The 16,697-nt window shown below is 35.5% G+C and overlaps 1 protein-coding gene across 1 annotated transcript in view; it reads right to left on the reverse strand.

Annotated features, from left to right (window-relative positions):
- Positions 1 to 8,759, reverse strand: part of LOC149783376 (protein smoothened-like) — a 75,558-nt gene extending 66,799 nt beyond the window's left edge. The window contains exons 1-2 of the mRNA XM_089931606.1: positions 8,476 to 8,759; positions 3,756 to 4,275 (exon numbers count right to left, since the gene is read on the reverse strand). Of these exons, the coding sequence (XP_089787732.1) occupies positions 3,756 to 4,202 (447 nt within the window). The 5' untranslated portion in view covers positions 4,203 to 4,275; positions 8,476 to 8,759. The remainder of the gene's footprint in view (positions 1 to 3,755; positions 4,276 to 8,475) is intronic.
- Positions 8,760 to 16,697: the final 7,938 nt, after the last annotated feature.

Below are 16,697 nucleotides of genomic sequence, written 5' to 3' on the forward strand. Positions count from 1 at the left end.
CATTCGTAGGGGTTCGTGCCCGACACTTCACACAATATAGATCCATAATTATTATTCTTTGTATACAAATGGAAATTACAGACTTTTCTGCGACGCGGCGAAGGGAGCCAATCAAGCATAATTCGGTGTTGCCAAATTCTATCAGAATGATTATCATTGGACCGTCAGGATCGGGTAAAACGCAGTTGTTGCTGAACCTGATTATGAAGTGGATGAAGTGGGATAAGCTGTATTTGGTAGCACCATCTGTAGACGATCAGCGATGCTATAATGTTATAAAAGATTTTAATGAGAGTGCAAAAGCGCTGAGTGAAGACGGTGAGGAAGTAGTTGAATTTATCACTGATATCGAAGAAGCTCCCAGCGTTGAGGACCTCGACGGGGAAAAAAATAACCTAGTAGTGTATGATGATGTGATGCTGGATAAACAAAAAAATCCTGCAAGGATATTCTCCCGGGGTCGTCATAAAAACACTGATGTCATTTATGTTACTCAACGTTACACACAAATACCAAAAGTAATCAGGGATAACTGTAATCTTCTTGCGATATTCAATGGAGTTGATGTTCATACGCTGAGAAATATTCATCAAACCTGGTGTGGTGGCGATATGGATTTAAATAAATTTAAAAATTTCTTTAGTCGCGCTCAAAGAAAGCCTCATGGATTTGTAACAATAAATTTACACGACCCGCGGACACGATACCGTATTGGACTTGATACACTATTTGCAACATAAAAATGTTTTTCCTTGGAAACTCATTTCGTAGAGCAGCAGAGGGGGGGCTGGACACGACCCATGGATTTTTCAATAACGACCCCGCCACGGAAACTGTTTCAGATTTATTGAAGTAACCCAAGTTGGGCAGTGCAAACTCAACACGGGTTGTCCCTGGAAACTCTTCGAGGGATCGGGGACATTTTTTTTTGTCTCGTTTTCTGAATAAAAGTGTTATTTCGACGAAATAACGCTTCTATCGAATAGTTTCCGTGGGGAGGGCTTATTGTGCAAAAAGCTTTTGGTCTGTTCGCCCCCTCTGCTGCTAATAGTCTGTAATGATAGACTACTTGGTGTTTTGGTAGATAATAACCTATCATGGACTGAACATATCAAACTTATCAGTAAAAAGGTCAATTCAAGTTTATGGCTTCTCAAGAGGATAAGACATTTTCTCCCCAAAAGGCACATAAAACTATTTTATAACAGTTACATACAACTCTATTTAGACTACTGTAATACAGTATGGGGTAATTCAAATGATAAAAACATAGCAAAGCTGGCACATCTTCAAAAAAGAGCATTTGGGCTAATATCAATCCAGAAATAAAGCAAGGAAAATTTAGCTGATAAGTTGAAAATATTACCTATTAATAACCAAAATTGATTGAAAAACATGTCCATGACTCATTCATGTCATATTTAACCAAACACTTGCTCTTACACCATAATCAGTCAGGCTTTAGACAGAACCATTCCTGTGAAACTGCCTTGATCTCCCTAACTGATAAATGGCTTCAAGCACTTGACCAAGGTAGAATAATAGGATCGATATTTGTAGATTTCAGGAAAGCTTTTGACATGGTGGATCATGAAATCCTTTTGAAGAAACTGAAAATCTACCAGTGTGATGAAAGAACAATTAGATGGTTTACTTCTTACTTAAGTGAGAGAACACAACATGTTTACATAAATAATGTTCTGTCTGAACCTGAAACAATTAGATATGGAGTACCACAAGGCTCAATTCTAGGTCCATTACTATTCATTTTATTTATTAATGACCTGCCACTTTTACTAAGAGACTCAATATCATCTACAGATCTCTATGCAGATGACACAACATTGTCAGGCATCCAAAACACAAAGCATGAACTCAAAATTTCTTTACAGAATGCCCTAAACAAACTGGAAAACTGGAGCACATGCAATGGCATGGTGGTAAATACTGGTAAAACTAAAATATTACTTATCTCAACACGGCAAAGAAGGACAAACCTTGATAGTGATGAACTATGTCTGACATGGAAGAATACAAATTTGCAAATGGTCTGACATGACAGACTACTTGGTGTTCTGGTAGATAATAACCTATCATGGCCTGAACATATCAAACATATCAGTAAAAAAGTCAATTCAAGTTTATGGCTTCTCAGTAGAATAAGACGTTTTCTCCCTGAAAGGCACATAAAACTATTTTATAACAGTTACATAAACCCTATTTAGACTACTGTAACACAGTATGTGGTAATTCAAATGATAAAAACATAGCTAAGCTGAAAAAGAGCATTTGGGCTAATATCAATCCAGAAAGAAAGCAAGGAAAATTTAGCTGGTAAGTTAAAAATATTACCTATTAAAGACCAAATCTGTTTGAGAAAAGCCAAATTAATGTACAGGATATCCAATAATAGTGCTCCTGAATATTTTACAATCACTGTCCCAGTATAGGCTACCTGGCAATATACCCCATCTATAAGCCATGTCTACCAAACAGTATAAAATTCCCAAACCAAATAAGGAATTATTTACAAAAAGTTTCCAATACTCTGGAACTCTGCTCTGGAATAGTATTCCAGCTGAGATTAGAAATGCCCACTCTATTTCCTTCTTCCAAACCCAATATATCCAGTGGCCTCAGAGATGCAACTAAAATAAATAAATTCCTTTGTATGAGGGCCTCAAGGTAGATTAGTTCTTAGCTAATTGTGTTACCCTCTTTAAATAAAGTCATTATTATTACTGTTATTATTATTATTATTATTATTATTATTATTACCATAACATAGAAAAATGCAAATAGCAAAGAGCAACTCCTGAACAAAAATAACACTTTTTTCTTCCAAATTCTTTTAAATTTTTTTTAAAGACAAACAAACAACTACACTATGGGGGATACAGAAACACTTAAAAGCCTTTAAAATTTTCAGATGGCCATAGGTGGGACACTTCACAGGCTGATGGCTTAACATAGCTAAAGGACTTTGAAGTGCCCACAAATAAAACAGAATACAGTTCACTGTAAAACAACTTTGATAAATGGTCCAAATTGTTGTGGAACATGCAAGGCACTGTCAAATCAAGACATATTACAGTCTGAAGTTTCATTAAATTATCTTCACTGGTTTAAATGTTATACTTGCACATGGATAGAGGTCACTGATTTAGGCTTTCCCTGACTATGACCATGATGTTGGGGCAGGTGGCATGGATACAGTACATGACACACTGTCTAGTCATGATGTATAACTTCTTAAAGTTTCATTAAAATATCTAAAATGGTTCAAGGACTTTTTCTAAAAGGTATTCTCCAAACAAGGATATAAGATATAGTTATGCTGTCCATTCTGGTGACCATCCTCTTGAGACAATATCTGGCAATCTGTCTAATCAGCAAGTTAAATTAAAATATTTTCTGTGGAACAAATGTTATACTTCAAACAGTGTTAACAGTCACGCATATACAATAATGTTAAAAGTCACACAGTTAAATTCCTTGCCATTGAAGACATGAATCAAAAGCTGCACTTTGGACAAAGAAACAAAATTAAGAATTTCATTTTCCCTTACTGTAACTGTGACCTTAAGGCAGTGGGCATGTTTATAGTACATGACACATCGTCTACTCATCATATCTGCTTGTTTTATTAAGCCATGACCTGAACAAGCAAATGTTAATGGACAGATGAACAATGCCATGTAACATGATTTAAGACAGGGACATGTATATATACATAAAAATTAAATGTTACATACATCATCACAGGAATTCTGGAATGGCCACTGATTACACTGGAGGAACGTTGGCCACTTAGAACTGTACTTTTCCACAATGGCACATGGTCCACGTGTCCGCTCACACAAGTCTCGACTTGGCAGTTCAACTCTATTCAGTGTATTATTACATCTTGGCAGGTAAACTGAACAAAGGAATGGCTGAACAACTGCCCAGCACTCTGGAACTCTCTTCAACAGTGTCCAAAGTTCCAGGTTCTTTTTGGCATCACTCAAGCTGTGGGAGTCATTAGCGAAGATGAAGGAAGTGTGGGTAAAGACAACGGAAGTTCCAAGACATGTGGTTGGTGTTCCAAGTGGCTCACATGTGACATTGTGGTAACATGTCTGAGACAACACAGACACAACAGTGAAAAGAGGTACCACGAAAAGAAATTTTGTCAATGAAGAAGTGAAGGTTGACACCATGGCTGCCTGTTTTTAAACTGGTAGAAATATCCCTGCAACCTTCATTTTGGAGTAACAGGCATTGCATTTCCATCTGCAAGGAAACATAACAGTTGCTATTTACATTGTGTACATGTATATATTGCAATGCTGTACAGTGCACATATCAGAGCCAAGTTAAAATGAATTGTACATACTGTACCTTCTTAAAGTCATACATATTACAATACTGTACAGTGTGCATACATCACATTAAATTGAATTGTACATACTGTACCTTCTTAAAGTCATACATATTACAATACTGTACAGTATGCATATATGTCACATTAAAATGAACTGTACATACTGTACCTTCTTAAAGTCATACATATTACAATACTGTACAGTATGCATATGTCACATTAAATTGAACTGTACATACTGTACCTTCTTAAAATTATACAGTGTTTTAAATTGTTGATACTTTTACGTTTGATGAGTTCATTCAACCTGACAAGAGCGCATAAAGATCTCTACAATGTACAAAACCATACAGATTTTGAAACTCTGTCTTCTACTCTTATCTGTACTTTGTTTTCATAATAAAAAATCATTTTGATTTGATATCAAACTGTTCTAGCTTATACGGATCACCTTCTGTGATCTTTAAAAGGAATCATAATTCACAAGGGGGTCAGCCATATTCAGTCTGGCTCTGCTGCTCAACTTTATGAACAAGAAGCAATTTTTTTATGTGAAATTTTTATTATGAAATTAGAAAAATATATTTTCTGCAAACTTGGAGTTAAGTTTTGTTTTCTGATGAATAGATCCAAAAGACAATTGTTCCAAAACTGATTTGTCTCTATATTTGCTCCATTTATGACAAACCATTATCGCTTTTAATTCCAATATTTCTCTTTATTACTAGCAACTTGGAAACAGCATTGGGACAAAGGTCCATATGTGACAAGTCTCTTTTTGTGCTTTTCAATGAAAACCCTCTTGAATGGAACTCACTGCACCTTAACTGACAAAGCACTCTGTCAGGCCCTGAATATTGTTGTATTGATCCTTGTACCTGAAATTATTGGTATGTATTACTTAAGCTGTCATGCCAATCATGTCAAATTTCCAAAGAACAATGGGACTGGTGACTCATTACAGGTAGTTTGTCACTGTGTGTGTATTACTGACAGGTCTAAGAAGTGATCAAAATTCTTACAAGGCTGCATTATAACATACTATCCTGTCTTAAAAATTATCAAGTTTACCTTCATCTGATGTTTCAAAGCAAAAATTGGCCTCTTGAAACCCACTTGTGTGTTCACCCTAGACTATGGTAGGCAGTTTAATTAGAAAGGATGAGTAAACTTTTCTAAACAAATAGCTAGAATTTATAGGCACAATAGATCTTCTACTGCAGAATGAGTGACAGTTGAAAAATTTCTTTTTACATCTCAATATTTTTCCAAAAATTCATTCAAGTGACACTTTATCCTACTCCCTCCATCATTCAATCTTATTCAACATTTTCAGTAATAAACGTTACTTCAAACTGATAAATCTTTCTCCATACTGACAAAAGCAGCATTCTGATTAGTCAGAATATACAAGACTTGGAGTCAAGTACAATTTTTTGGTGTTCACTGCTGTTAGTTTTAATAATGTAATTAAGAAATCTATACTCTTATATCTGTACAATGATGTTAAATTAAGGCATCTGAAAATACTTAATAACCTAGGAAAGGGGCAGAAAAACATAATGTTAACCTCAAAGAATTATGAATTTTAAAAAAAAAAAGAATACATGTACCTACAACGAAATTGAGAAATTATTCCAAGGAAAACATAAATTTTACAATAGCTGACAACAATGAGATTCCTAATTCTGAAATTACTGAGTCAGAAATTATCTACTGTATTAAAAGTGTCTCTGTGTGTGTGATGAGGATTTTTAACGTAGCTTTAACAATTTTTCAGTCATATCACTACGATGTCCCACCCGGTCACATTATCCTGACACCATGCATATATGCAGGCCAACCAGTCCTAACACTAACCTCTTAATGCTCAGCGCCAAGCGAGGCAGCTGTTAGTACCATTATTGTAAGTCTTTGGTATGACTTGGCCAGGGATTGAACCCACAACCTCACGCTTCTGAGACAGATGCTCTAACCACTAGGCCACCAGAGCAGTGTGTATTAAAAGTCTTAAGAATAACAAAAAACTGTCAAATGACAAATATATAAAATGCTTTTCTTACATGCTTATGCTCCAATATTTAAAACATACATTAATATTTTACACTGGTTTGATTCCAGACACTTGGTTTGAAAGAAAAGTCTGATTAATTTATAAGGGGAAAGGTGACCCAAGCTCATGTGACAATTATAGACCTATCACAATTCTGAGCTGCTTTTGTAAACTTTTTACACATCTGTTCTTGAAAAAAGACTTCAGAAGTTTATAGATTTTCACAATTTTCTTAAAAGGAAGCAAGCTGGACCCAGGCAAGGCTATTCAACTACAGATTATATATTTGTCTTCAAGCTCTTACTGAAATGTTAAATTCTTGCAAGATGAAATTATTTTGTGCTTTAACTGAATTTTAGCAGCACTTTCAAGAATCAAATATTGTGCCAGTTATGCAGGAGAGCAATCCTTCAGTACAGTAAGGGTGTGAGGCAAGGTGAAAATCTTTTGCCAATTCTACTTATGATGTATCCAAAAGACTTCTAAAAAATATGTGAGAAAATGAGTGCACTAATGTTCAACTACATTTTTCTGATCACTATATCACTCATTATATGTCTTTCTTTCTTCAAATTTTTATACTACTTTATGCCAATGACAGCTATTTTTGGACTGACGAAAAATCTTTCAAACATAATTTAAAGGTGTAATATGAATATTCAATGTAAATTGAGTATTAATTTTGCAAGGACAAAGATTTTGAGTTTTGGCACATGAAAAGATAAATACAAAATTTACAACTTTGAAAATCTGGTAAGATATATGTGCTGAATTGAAATTCTTATGTGCTATCTTCTTAATATAAAAATCGAAGGTTTAAGTCTAATCAATACAACATCCATCAAATTAGAATTAGCTTTTATGATATATTATAATTATAGCAATTATTAACAGCATTTTTGGTTAGTTTCGTGTCGAATGTAGGTTGTAACCTAAAATTGTAAATATTCTTTTATGATGAATTAAAACTGTCACTGAACAAATTGGGTCAAGAAAAAAAAAGAAAGTGGCTCTCAAACACCATTTGCTTGCTTTTTCTATGCAAAGTTAAGTACTAATATTGCAAATTTTGAAACAATGGAAGTTCAGATATTTTTGCCATAATTTTGTCATTCTTTGAATAAAGGCCCAGTAAATTAAAATATTCCTTCACAAAAAGTCTGTGAAGTATTATTTATGTGCTTATGTCTCCATATTAGAATTTTGTGTCTCTAGCTCATCTGCCCCAAACTAACCAAAAAAACTGTTGAAAATTGTTATAATTATAATATATTAACAAAGCTAGAAAATCTTTTTGAAGTCCAAATTTAAAAAAAAAAAACATAGCATTTTGTATACAGTTAAATAATCTTATGAATGTGCCAAATTTGGTTTTGATACCTCTACAAATAAAAAAACGCTGGGTATGGTAAACACTAAAAATAATTCATTCTTAACCAGTATTAAGTTGACATTGTTTGAAAAAATTCATACAAAATACAATTTCATAAAATAAACTGTTATATTCTTCTTTCAAATAGCATTACCTGTGTGCAAATATTGATCAAGTTATTCAAATACAAAAATGATTCATGCTAATTTGTATTCAGACTTTTATAATCGTATAATCAGAGATCTAAACAATAAAGAGTTACAGTCAATTCAAAACCAAACAATAAAAATGGAGAACAAATTTTATATTTATTAGCCGAATAAGCACTTCCTGACACAAATATCAATAGAACTGAATTATATACAACCTGACAAAGACCCATGAAAAAATACTCGCAAACGCTTTTGAAGACATGAGTACGCTTGTCTCCTGAAGAAATAATAAATAATATCACAGACTCCCAAGTTTATCTCCCTGCAAATGTTTAGAGCTATGCTTTATACCGTCACTACAAAAACTCCGAGTACAAATAAATATGTTGCACATATGAAATCTATTCACGTCATTCTATTGTCACTGGCGAATACTATAACAGCATACATACTACTATACAAAACAACAGGACCTTAAGATTTCAATTTGGATTAAGATATCCGTACTCTTTTTAAAAGCTTCGTAATTCACCTTTGTACTCGAAAAAATTCCATTGTAGCACTATTGCTTGGCACCATGCATAACATTTCCACCGTTTCCACTTAAACGAAGCACGGTATTCTGATCCAGTTTCATTATACCTGTCATTTCATTTAATGCTACATTGATGTATGTAAGAATAAAATCCAAAATACCCGCCACTAGATGTGAAGTAGAGTTTATGAGTTTATCCGTAAATCTTTCGACTGCAATAACAGCTGCTAAGAATCAATATTTACATGCTTCGGGAAGAAAAAAAAAGAGACCAAACACAAACGAACTCCAAGACCGAATTTCTAAACTGTGCAGAATTTGGAATACACAATGCGCGGAATCTCGAGATATTCAAAAACAAAGTGTGTTGCGCATAAGTTAGGTGCAAATTTATTGGCCATAGAAGAAAAGTTTCTTCTTTTTCTATGAGAGATGATGATAATTAGAGATTTTATATATTAACAACACAGATATTTAACTAAATCCGAATGCTTTAAGTTTGCTTTTCTGAAAGCTTGTGAGTGTTCCATAGAAATCAAGAAAGTGGCTGCTGCTACCTTAATCGGCTGTATGTTAAGCGTATTGTTCTAGGCTTGCATTACTAACATTTGATTAGCCTAAACGTTGACTTATGTCCCATATACGTGGCTTTGGATGGCGTATCCTCCATTTTGGATTATACATATATTTAATAGTTATATACTTCTGATGTGTGAACACATATCATATGTGTGTATTTTGTACGTTCTTGACCTTGAATGTTTAAAATCGGTATGCATGGTATTTAAAGGCAGTAATGTGCAGCCATTTTAAACAGTGTGTTTAGCACTACATGTAATTGTAGACTATATTTTTATTCTTGTATAATTGACTTCTCTACGCTGAATTTTTAAACAAAAATGATAAACTGGAGGAGGGGAGTATCTGAAGTGTGTATGGGCCAGCCATTACGTATGTGCATTTAGGCACTGCGTGTAAATCGAAGAGAGAGAGAGAGAGAGAGAGCAGAATCGTGTCACCTGAAACGATATCCTGCATGGATTATTAAAATAAAACTTATTAATGGAAGAGGTTTTGCAGTTTTAGTAAAAAAGCATACTTCTATAGTCAGAAAAAATTATATTCTTTTGTTTATAGTCGGCAAAATTGGTCCTCCTTAATGTTTCTTTTTATGTCATGACGTTTAGACTGTAAGTAATACTGTCCACGTGACCAGTTACATACACGACCTTCTAAAAACCAGGAACTCTATTCGAACCTCAGTTGAAACTATTCACCAAACAACATAATGTTTAAGCTGCAATGAAAGAACAAGTCGGCACACACAAGCAAACACAGAAGAAAATATATATATATATATATATATATATATATATATATATATATATATATATATATATATATATATATATATATATATATATATATATATGTGTGTGTGTGTGTGTGTGTGTGTGTGTGTTATGTTTTACTAAATAACACAAAACATGGTTTGGTATAACTACTTTAATGGCTAGATTACAACTGACTTAAACATAAAACACACGCACACTAGTTTCTCATGCTAATGTTATCATAAGGCATATAGGGTTGCAACTGAGTGAGAGCCTGGAACTGACCTTAGGCGAGATATAGCAGCAGAGGAGGCGAACATACCTTTTGCTGAAACGGAACTTGAAAACTAAAAACCTCATACGAAAAAAAAAAAAGGTCAATGACGCTAAACCAAAGCCTCTAACTTTACTGAGAGTTTCTCTCCTAGAGTCTCTCTTGGGGTTACTTTTTTTGGTTACTTTATTTTTGTCATTTGTGTTTTTAAAAAAGATATATATGTTGTCGTTTACCCGCCTGAAGTATCATTGAGGTAGCGCCTACTCTGCTGCTATAATTATCAACCAAATATTTTATCAAGACCTACACGACATCTTGTTCTGGGACCGTGTAAATTTATTTTTTATTAATCCTTGTGGAACAGATTGTGCTTTTGAAAAGAAGTTTCTCAATCTAATTATATCCATATCTCCGCTGCACCAAGTTTGATGAATATTTCTCAGAGTAAGGGCCTATGTCTATCAACTCCATTAAACACAACTAAAATATTTCAGTTATGTCTAATTACTTTTAGTATTTGTGTATATCTCTGAGTGACATAAATTATATCTGCATTTTTATGTCTCACTCTGGAAAATATTCTAGCTGGATTTGATTGCTTGTCCAGCATCAAATCATCGTATACTACGCGATTAATAATAATAATAATAATGAGGACTTTGTATAGCGCCTAATCTTTAGAAGCTCTAAGCGCTTTACAACATGAGACAACACCTATAAGATAATAAAAAAAACCAACATATAATGATATGATTACAAAACAAACACCATGAAATTAGAAAACATTAAAAAACAGGCTGAGAATATTTCAGGTAGGAAACATTATTAGGTCTTTAAGTTTGTTCTTGCAGTCGAAATAAGTGAGTTTTGAGAGCCAGCTTGAATGTGATCACTGTGTCTTTGTGTCTAAGTTCAGTGGGCAATTCATTCGACGTTGCTGGGCCCAGGTATGCAAAAGAACGCTGTCCATATGACTTTGTTTTCATAGTGGGAATAATGAATATACGATTGTCTGAAGAGGAGCGTAAGTATCTTGCTGGTGTGTACACATGGGTGAGGTCGGATAGGTATGTTGGACTAGAGTCCGACAGTGAAACGTAGCACAGAGAACAAATTTTGTGTTTGATTCTGGATCGAATGGATAGCCAGTGTAGGGTACAGAGCAGCGGGGAGGTGTGCTCTGATCGTGGTACTCTAAGTATGATCCGAGCAGCTGTGTTTTGAACTTTTTGAAGTTTCTGGAGTAGATATTGAGATGAATCAGACAGAATTGAGTTACAATAGTCCAGTCTTGAAAGTACTAATGAACACACAAGTGTTTTAGTGGCATCAACTGAAAGATATTTGCGAATTGAGCTGATGCGTCTCATCTCAAGATATTCGGCCTTGCATATGTTCATGACATGTTGGTGCAATGTGAGAGTACTATCCAGAGTAACACCTAGGTTTCGTACTTATTGTGTGAATTTAATGTTGATGCTTACTGATATTTATTGTTTGAGGTAAAGGATGTGAATGAGAAAGTCTTTGTGTTGTGATCAGAATGGCCTCAGCTTTATCATCATTCATCTGCAGCTTGTTACATGTCATCCATGATTTCACATCAAAAATGCACCTCTCTACACCTTGGATGGTAGCATCAACTTCAGTTGGGTGGATAGATTTGTATATTTGGGTGTCATCAGCGTACAACTGGTGAGACACTGGATGATGATCTATGACACTTGAGAGCGAATGAGTTTACAGAATGAAGAGAAAAGGTCCAAGAACAAACCCCTGTGGAACACCACAACATAGATCAACTGGGCTGGAGTGTATTCCATTTGCAGATACAATTTGTGTCCTGTTGACCAAGTAGGACTTGAACCACAGTATCATGAATGCCAAATACATGCTGGAGACGGTGAAATAATATATCATGGTCTATTGTGTCAAATGCTGCAGACAAATCAAGGAGGGTGAGGACTGTAATCTTTCCGCTATCCAACGCAGAGAGAATGTCATTAACTACTTTTAGAAGAGTAGTTTCAGTACTGTGGCAAGGGCGATATGCAGATTGTACATTGCTATAAAGAGTGTTTGAATTTAGATGAGGTACAAGCTGGGATAGAACAACTTTTTCTAAGATTGTTGATATGAATGGGAGATTAGAAACTGGGCGGTAGTTCTTTAAATCGTTATGGTCTAGTGTTGGTTTCTTCAGCAGAGGCTTTCCAATGGCAGTTTTGAAAAATCATAGGAATTTCCCGGATGAGAGAGAGGTATTAATACCATCAGTTAGTGAAGGCAATACTGGATCTAAGCACTCAAGCAGCAGTGATGTTTGAATTGGATTAAGTTCACATGACTTTGGTGCACTCTTCATCACGATTGTACGTTGTTGTTGTTGTTGAGTTTAATTATAGTGGCGTGCGCACAATTGTGCATGTGCCACTTTTTCTGACTGCACCGCAGTCTGCTAGTTGTTCCTGGGGAAGGGGATGGTGCCACCTCCCCCAGGCTTTTATGGATTTAAGGAACCCTGATAGTTTGGCCTCAATCTGTGTGTCCATAAAGGTCCCTACAGTTGAATGGTTGGCTGTCATTAGTGGGAAGGAGAGCTCGGGAATGGTCCTGCTTGCTTTACATCGCTGGTTTCTTGTTGCATTTGCCTGGTGTTTCTTGCGATTTGTTTTTGTTATTTTTTTTCGATATTTTTTTTCTTCTTCAAAATGTTCAAAAAGGAGGGGGGATGTTCTATGCTGTTCATAGAGGTTCTTAGTAGAAATCATGTATGAAGAGAGATTTTCAAGGTTATTATGGTATTACTGGTCGAGGTGTTTAGGGTGTGTTTCCTACGTTATGTTATTTATAAGTTTTTAGATATTACCTCTTTAAGTTATTTATTAATTAATGTTTTTAGAGATTGAATGTTATTTATACTTTATTTAGCAAGAAACCGGAGTCCTAGCCGATTACACGGTTCGTTAAGGACATCTAGGACCGGAATCCTAGCTGATTACTCGGTTCGTTAAGGACATCTAGGACATCCAGTTTTGCGGTTTCCTTAGTTGTTATAGGTGCTTCGTAAGTTAATTATTTATTAATACTTTTATAAAATTGAACGATATGTTATGGGTTTTTATGTGGTGGTTTCTAAATTTATTTAGCTAGTTACTGGGTCTTTTGGTTTTGTGGGGATAGTAATTATATTTTGTTCCTAAGTCCTGCTGAGTCTATGAATTGATTTATATTTTCATATGCTGATTGTTTATTTTTATTAAAGTCCATAAGTAACTCTGGGCATGTGTGTGGTGATCCAATCTCTTTTTGGTTTTTGATAAATATTTTCCGAGCGGGTTGTTATTTTGGGCATATATTGAATACGTGGTGTAGATCTTCAGTGGTGTGGCAGTTAAAGCAGTTAATGGTTGCTGGTTTGGGTCCTATAAACCTTCCAAAACTGCTTGCTAGTTTAGTTTTTCCAGTTATTATCCTGTTTATGGTTTTCTGTTCTAAATAGGTAGCTGTATATTCCTATCTACGTTTTTTGGGGGTTTCATGGTGCTTTTTACCTTTTGTGGAGGAGTTCCAAAAATCTTGCCATGTTTGGTCTATATATGTTTGTGCGAAGCTTATTGCTTCTGTAGAGCTATAGTTAAGCTTGATAGAGTTTTGATCTCCTAGTTTGGTTTTTGCAACTTTGTCTGCTGTTTCGTTGCCAGAGATTCCAATGTGCGACGGTATCCACATGAGCTCGACTAATTGATGTGCTGTGGTGATATCGTCGATTAATTGGCATGCTCTGTCGAGGAATTGTTCCCTAGAGTGTGTATTGCGATTTTGGATCGATTTGATAACGCTTAGGGAATCGCTTATAATGACTAATTTAGGTATTTGGTTGTCTTTGATCCATTGTAGTGGTTCAAGTATAGCCCAGAATTCAGTGGTGTAAATGGAGCAATAGTCAGGTAATCTGGATCCCGCTTGTATATTGAATTCAGGGATGACTATTGCTGCTGCTGTTCTTGGTGGGTTGTTTGTTTTTGATCCATCGGTATATATTTTAACATAGTCCGGGTATTTTTGGTTGATTTCGTTTACCAGTACGGGTTTTAGTAAGTTTTCTTGTCCTTCTTTATTGCCTAATTTGGTAGCTTCAATGTTAATCCTTGGTGGTTTCTGTAACCATGGTGATTTGTTCTGGTCTGTATTGTTTGTTACCTGTTTTTTTTTTAGTAGAGGTATCTTTTCTCTTAGTTCAAGGATTACTTTGCCACTTGGTGTGATAGGTATGATTTTGGGTTTGAAGACAACTTTACACTTATTTATAGCTATTTTGGTGGGATGGTTGTCTGGGTGGGTATCTAATCGAATGGAGTATCGAAGGAGCAGTTCTTGCCTACGTAATTTTAAGGGTAGTTCTCCTGTTAGTGTTTGTAGTTCTTCTGATGATGTTGAGGGGAGTGTTCCTGTGCATAATAGTAAGGCTTTTCTCTGGATAGTGTCAAGTTTTTGTAGTACAAGTTGCTTAGCCGAGTTATATGCTTGGCAACCGTAATCCAGTTTTGATCTAAGTAGGCTTTTATATATCGTGAGGAGGGTTTCCTGGTTGGATCCCCAGTCAGTCCCTGTGATGTTCCTGAGTAAATTGAGATCTTTGTTACAATTCTGGGTGAGTTGTTCAATGTGCTGTTTCCATGTGAGGTGGTTCTCAAAGAACATTCCTAGGAATTTTACTACTGTTACGTATTTGATTAATTGATTTTGTATGTAGAAGTTTGGATAGACGAGGTTGTTATTTCGTTTGGGGGTGAATATGATTGCCACAGTTTTTTCATGAGATATTTTGAAACCCCATTTGTCCGCCCATCTCCCTATGTTGTCTAGGCTCTGCTGGATTTCTTTAACTTGTGTGTTATTGGCAGGATTTCCATTCCTCCATATGCCACTATCATCTGCAAATTGTGACAAGTTTATTTTTGTGGAGGCTGCATTGAGGTTAAGGTCGTTTACCATTAGGTTAAATAGTAAGGGACATATTACACTGCCTTGCGGTGTTCCATTTTCAAGTGAAAATTCTTCCGAATGGGTGTTGCCTATTCTTGTGGTAATTTTCCGGCCTGTGAGGAAATCGCCAATCCAGTTCAACAAGCGTCCAGTTATTCCAAATTGGTTTGTTTGGCCATTAGTCCATTGGTCCATACTAGGTCGAACGCTTTTTCTAGGTCGAAAAAAACCGCTATGAGGTTGCGATCGGTTTTCCTATGTGCGTTAAAAGCGAGTTTGATGTCTGTTTCCAATCTGAGAAGTTGCTCAGTGGTGGACCGTTTGTTCCGAAAGCCACATTGATTTATGGAGAGTAGGTTATTGGTTTCTAGGTGGTGTTTTAACCTATTTGCGATTATTGTCTCCATTATTTTGCAAATATTGTTTGTAAGGGAGATGGGTCGGTACGAATTTATGTTGTTGGGATCTTTACCTAGCTTGGGGATTGGTATTATTATGGCCTGTTTCCATTTGGTGGGTAGTTGGCCTTTATCCCATATCCTATTAAAGAGTTTGATTATGGCTATTGTTATATTGATAGGTAGTTTTTTGTAGATAATGTAACCTAACTGATCCTTACCAGGGGATGTTTCGTTTTTGGATCGTAGGGTTATCTTCCATTCATGTATTGTGATGTCGCTATTTAGGTGAGATTCTTTTGTTCCTTGGTCTTGAAACATTTGAGGTTGGGTTCCCTCCATTAGTTTTTTGTGTTCTTGAAAGTTTCTGGTGTGATTATTGTTGCTACTCATGTTCGAAAAATGCTTCGCTAGGAGGTCTGCCTTATTTTTATTTGTTATGGCATTTTTAATTTTTGGGGCTGAGGTAGTTGCTTTCCCTTTGATGGCTTTTATCTTGTCCCATATTTGTTTTGAGTTTGATTTTAGACTCAGTTTAGAGCAAAGGTTTGCCATAGATTAATTTTAGCAGTTTTTATAGTTTGTTTTAGTGCTTTTTCTTTATCTTTATATTGCTGGAAGTAGATAGAATTTTTGGTGCGTTTATATTTATTTAAGGCCTTTTTGTTTTTGTCTTTATGTGCTATAGTGCACTGTTTAGTCCACCATGGTACAGGGTTTTTATTTTGGATATTAGTTGTCTTTGGTATGCATCGGTTAGCTGCTTCTGTAATTGTGTCTGTTATGTTATCGTAATACATGTCAATACTTGGGCTTTCTAAGTTATCTGGATTTACTCTAGCTAGTAATAATTGGAATTGGTCCCAGTCTGCCTGTTGGTACCTCCATTTAGGTGGGGTTTCGTTTGGAATGTGTTGAGTTTTTGTTTGAATATTGATTGTGATTGGAAAATGGTCACTTCCTAACGTATCTTCCTGATCCACCCACCAATTTGTGATTTGAGCCAGTTTTGGGGTAGTGATGGTTAGGTCTATGGCTGAGAGAGTGCCATCCTCAGGGTTTAATCTGGTGTTCGACCCGTCATTTAAGATGACCAGATTGTTCTTAGTTATCCATTTTTCAACCATTTTCCCTCTTTGATCTTTCTTTTTACCTCCCCGTAATTCATTGTGTGTGTTGAAGTCGCCACAGATCATTAGATTGTTGTTGTTGTTATTAGTG

Source organism: Sinohyriopsis cumingii, chromosome 14 (assembly GCF_028554795.1).
Source record: "Sinohyriopsis cumingii isolate HCF-2022 chromosome 14, ASM2855479v2, whole genome shotgun sequence".
Lineage (NCBI taxonomy): Eukaryota > Metazoa > Mollusca > Bivalvia > Unionida > Unionidae > Sinohyriopsis > Sinohyriopsis cumingii.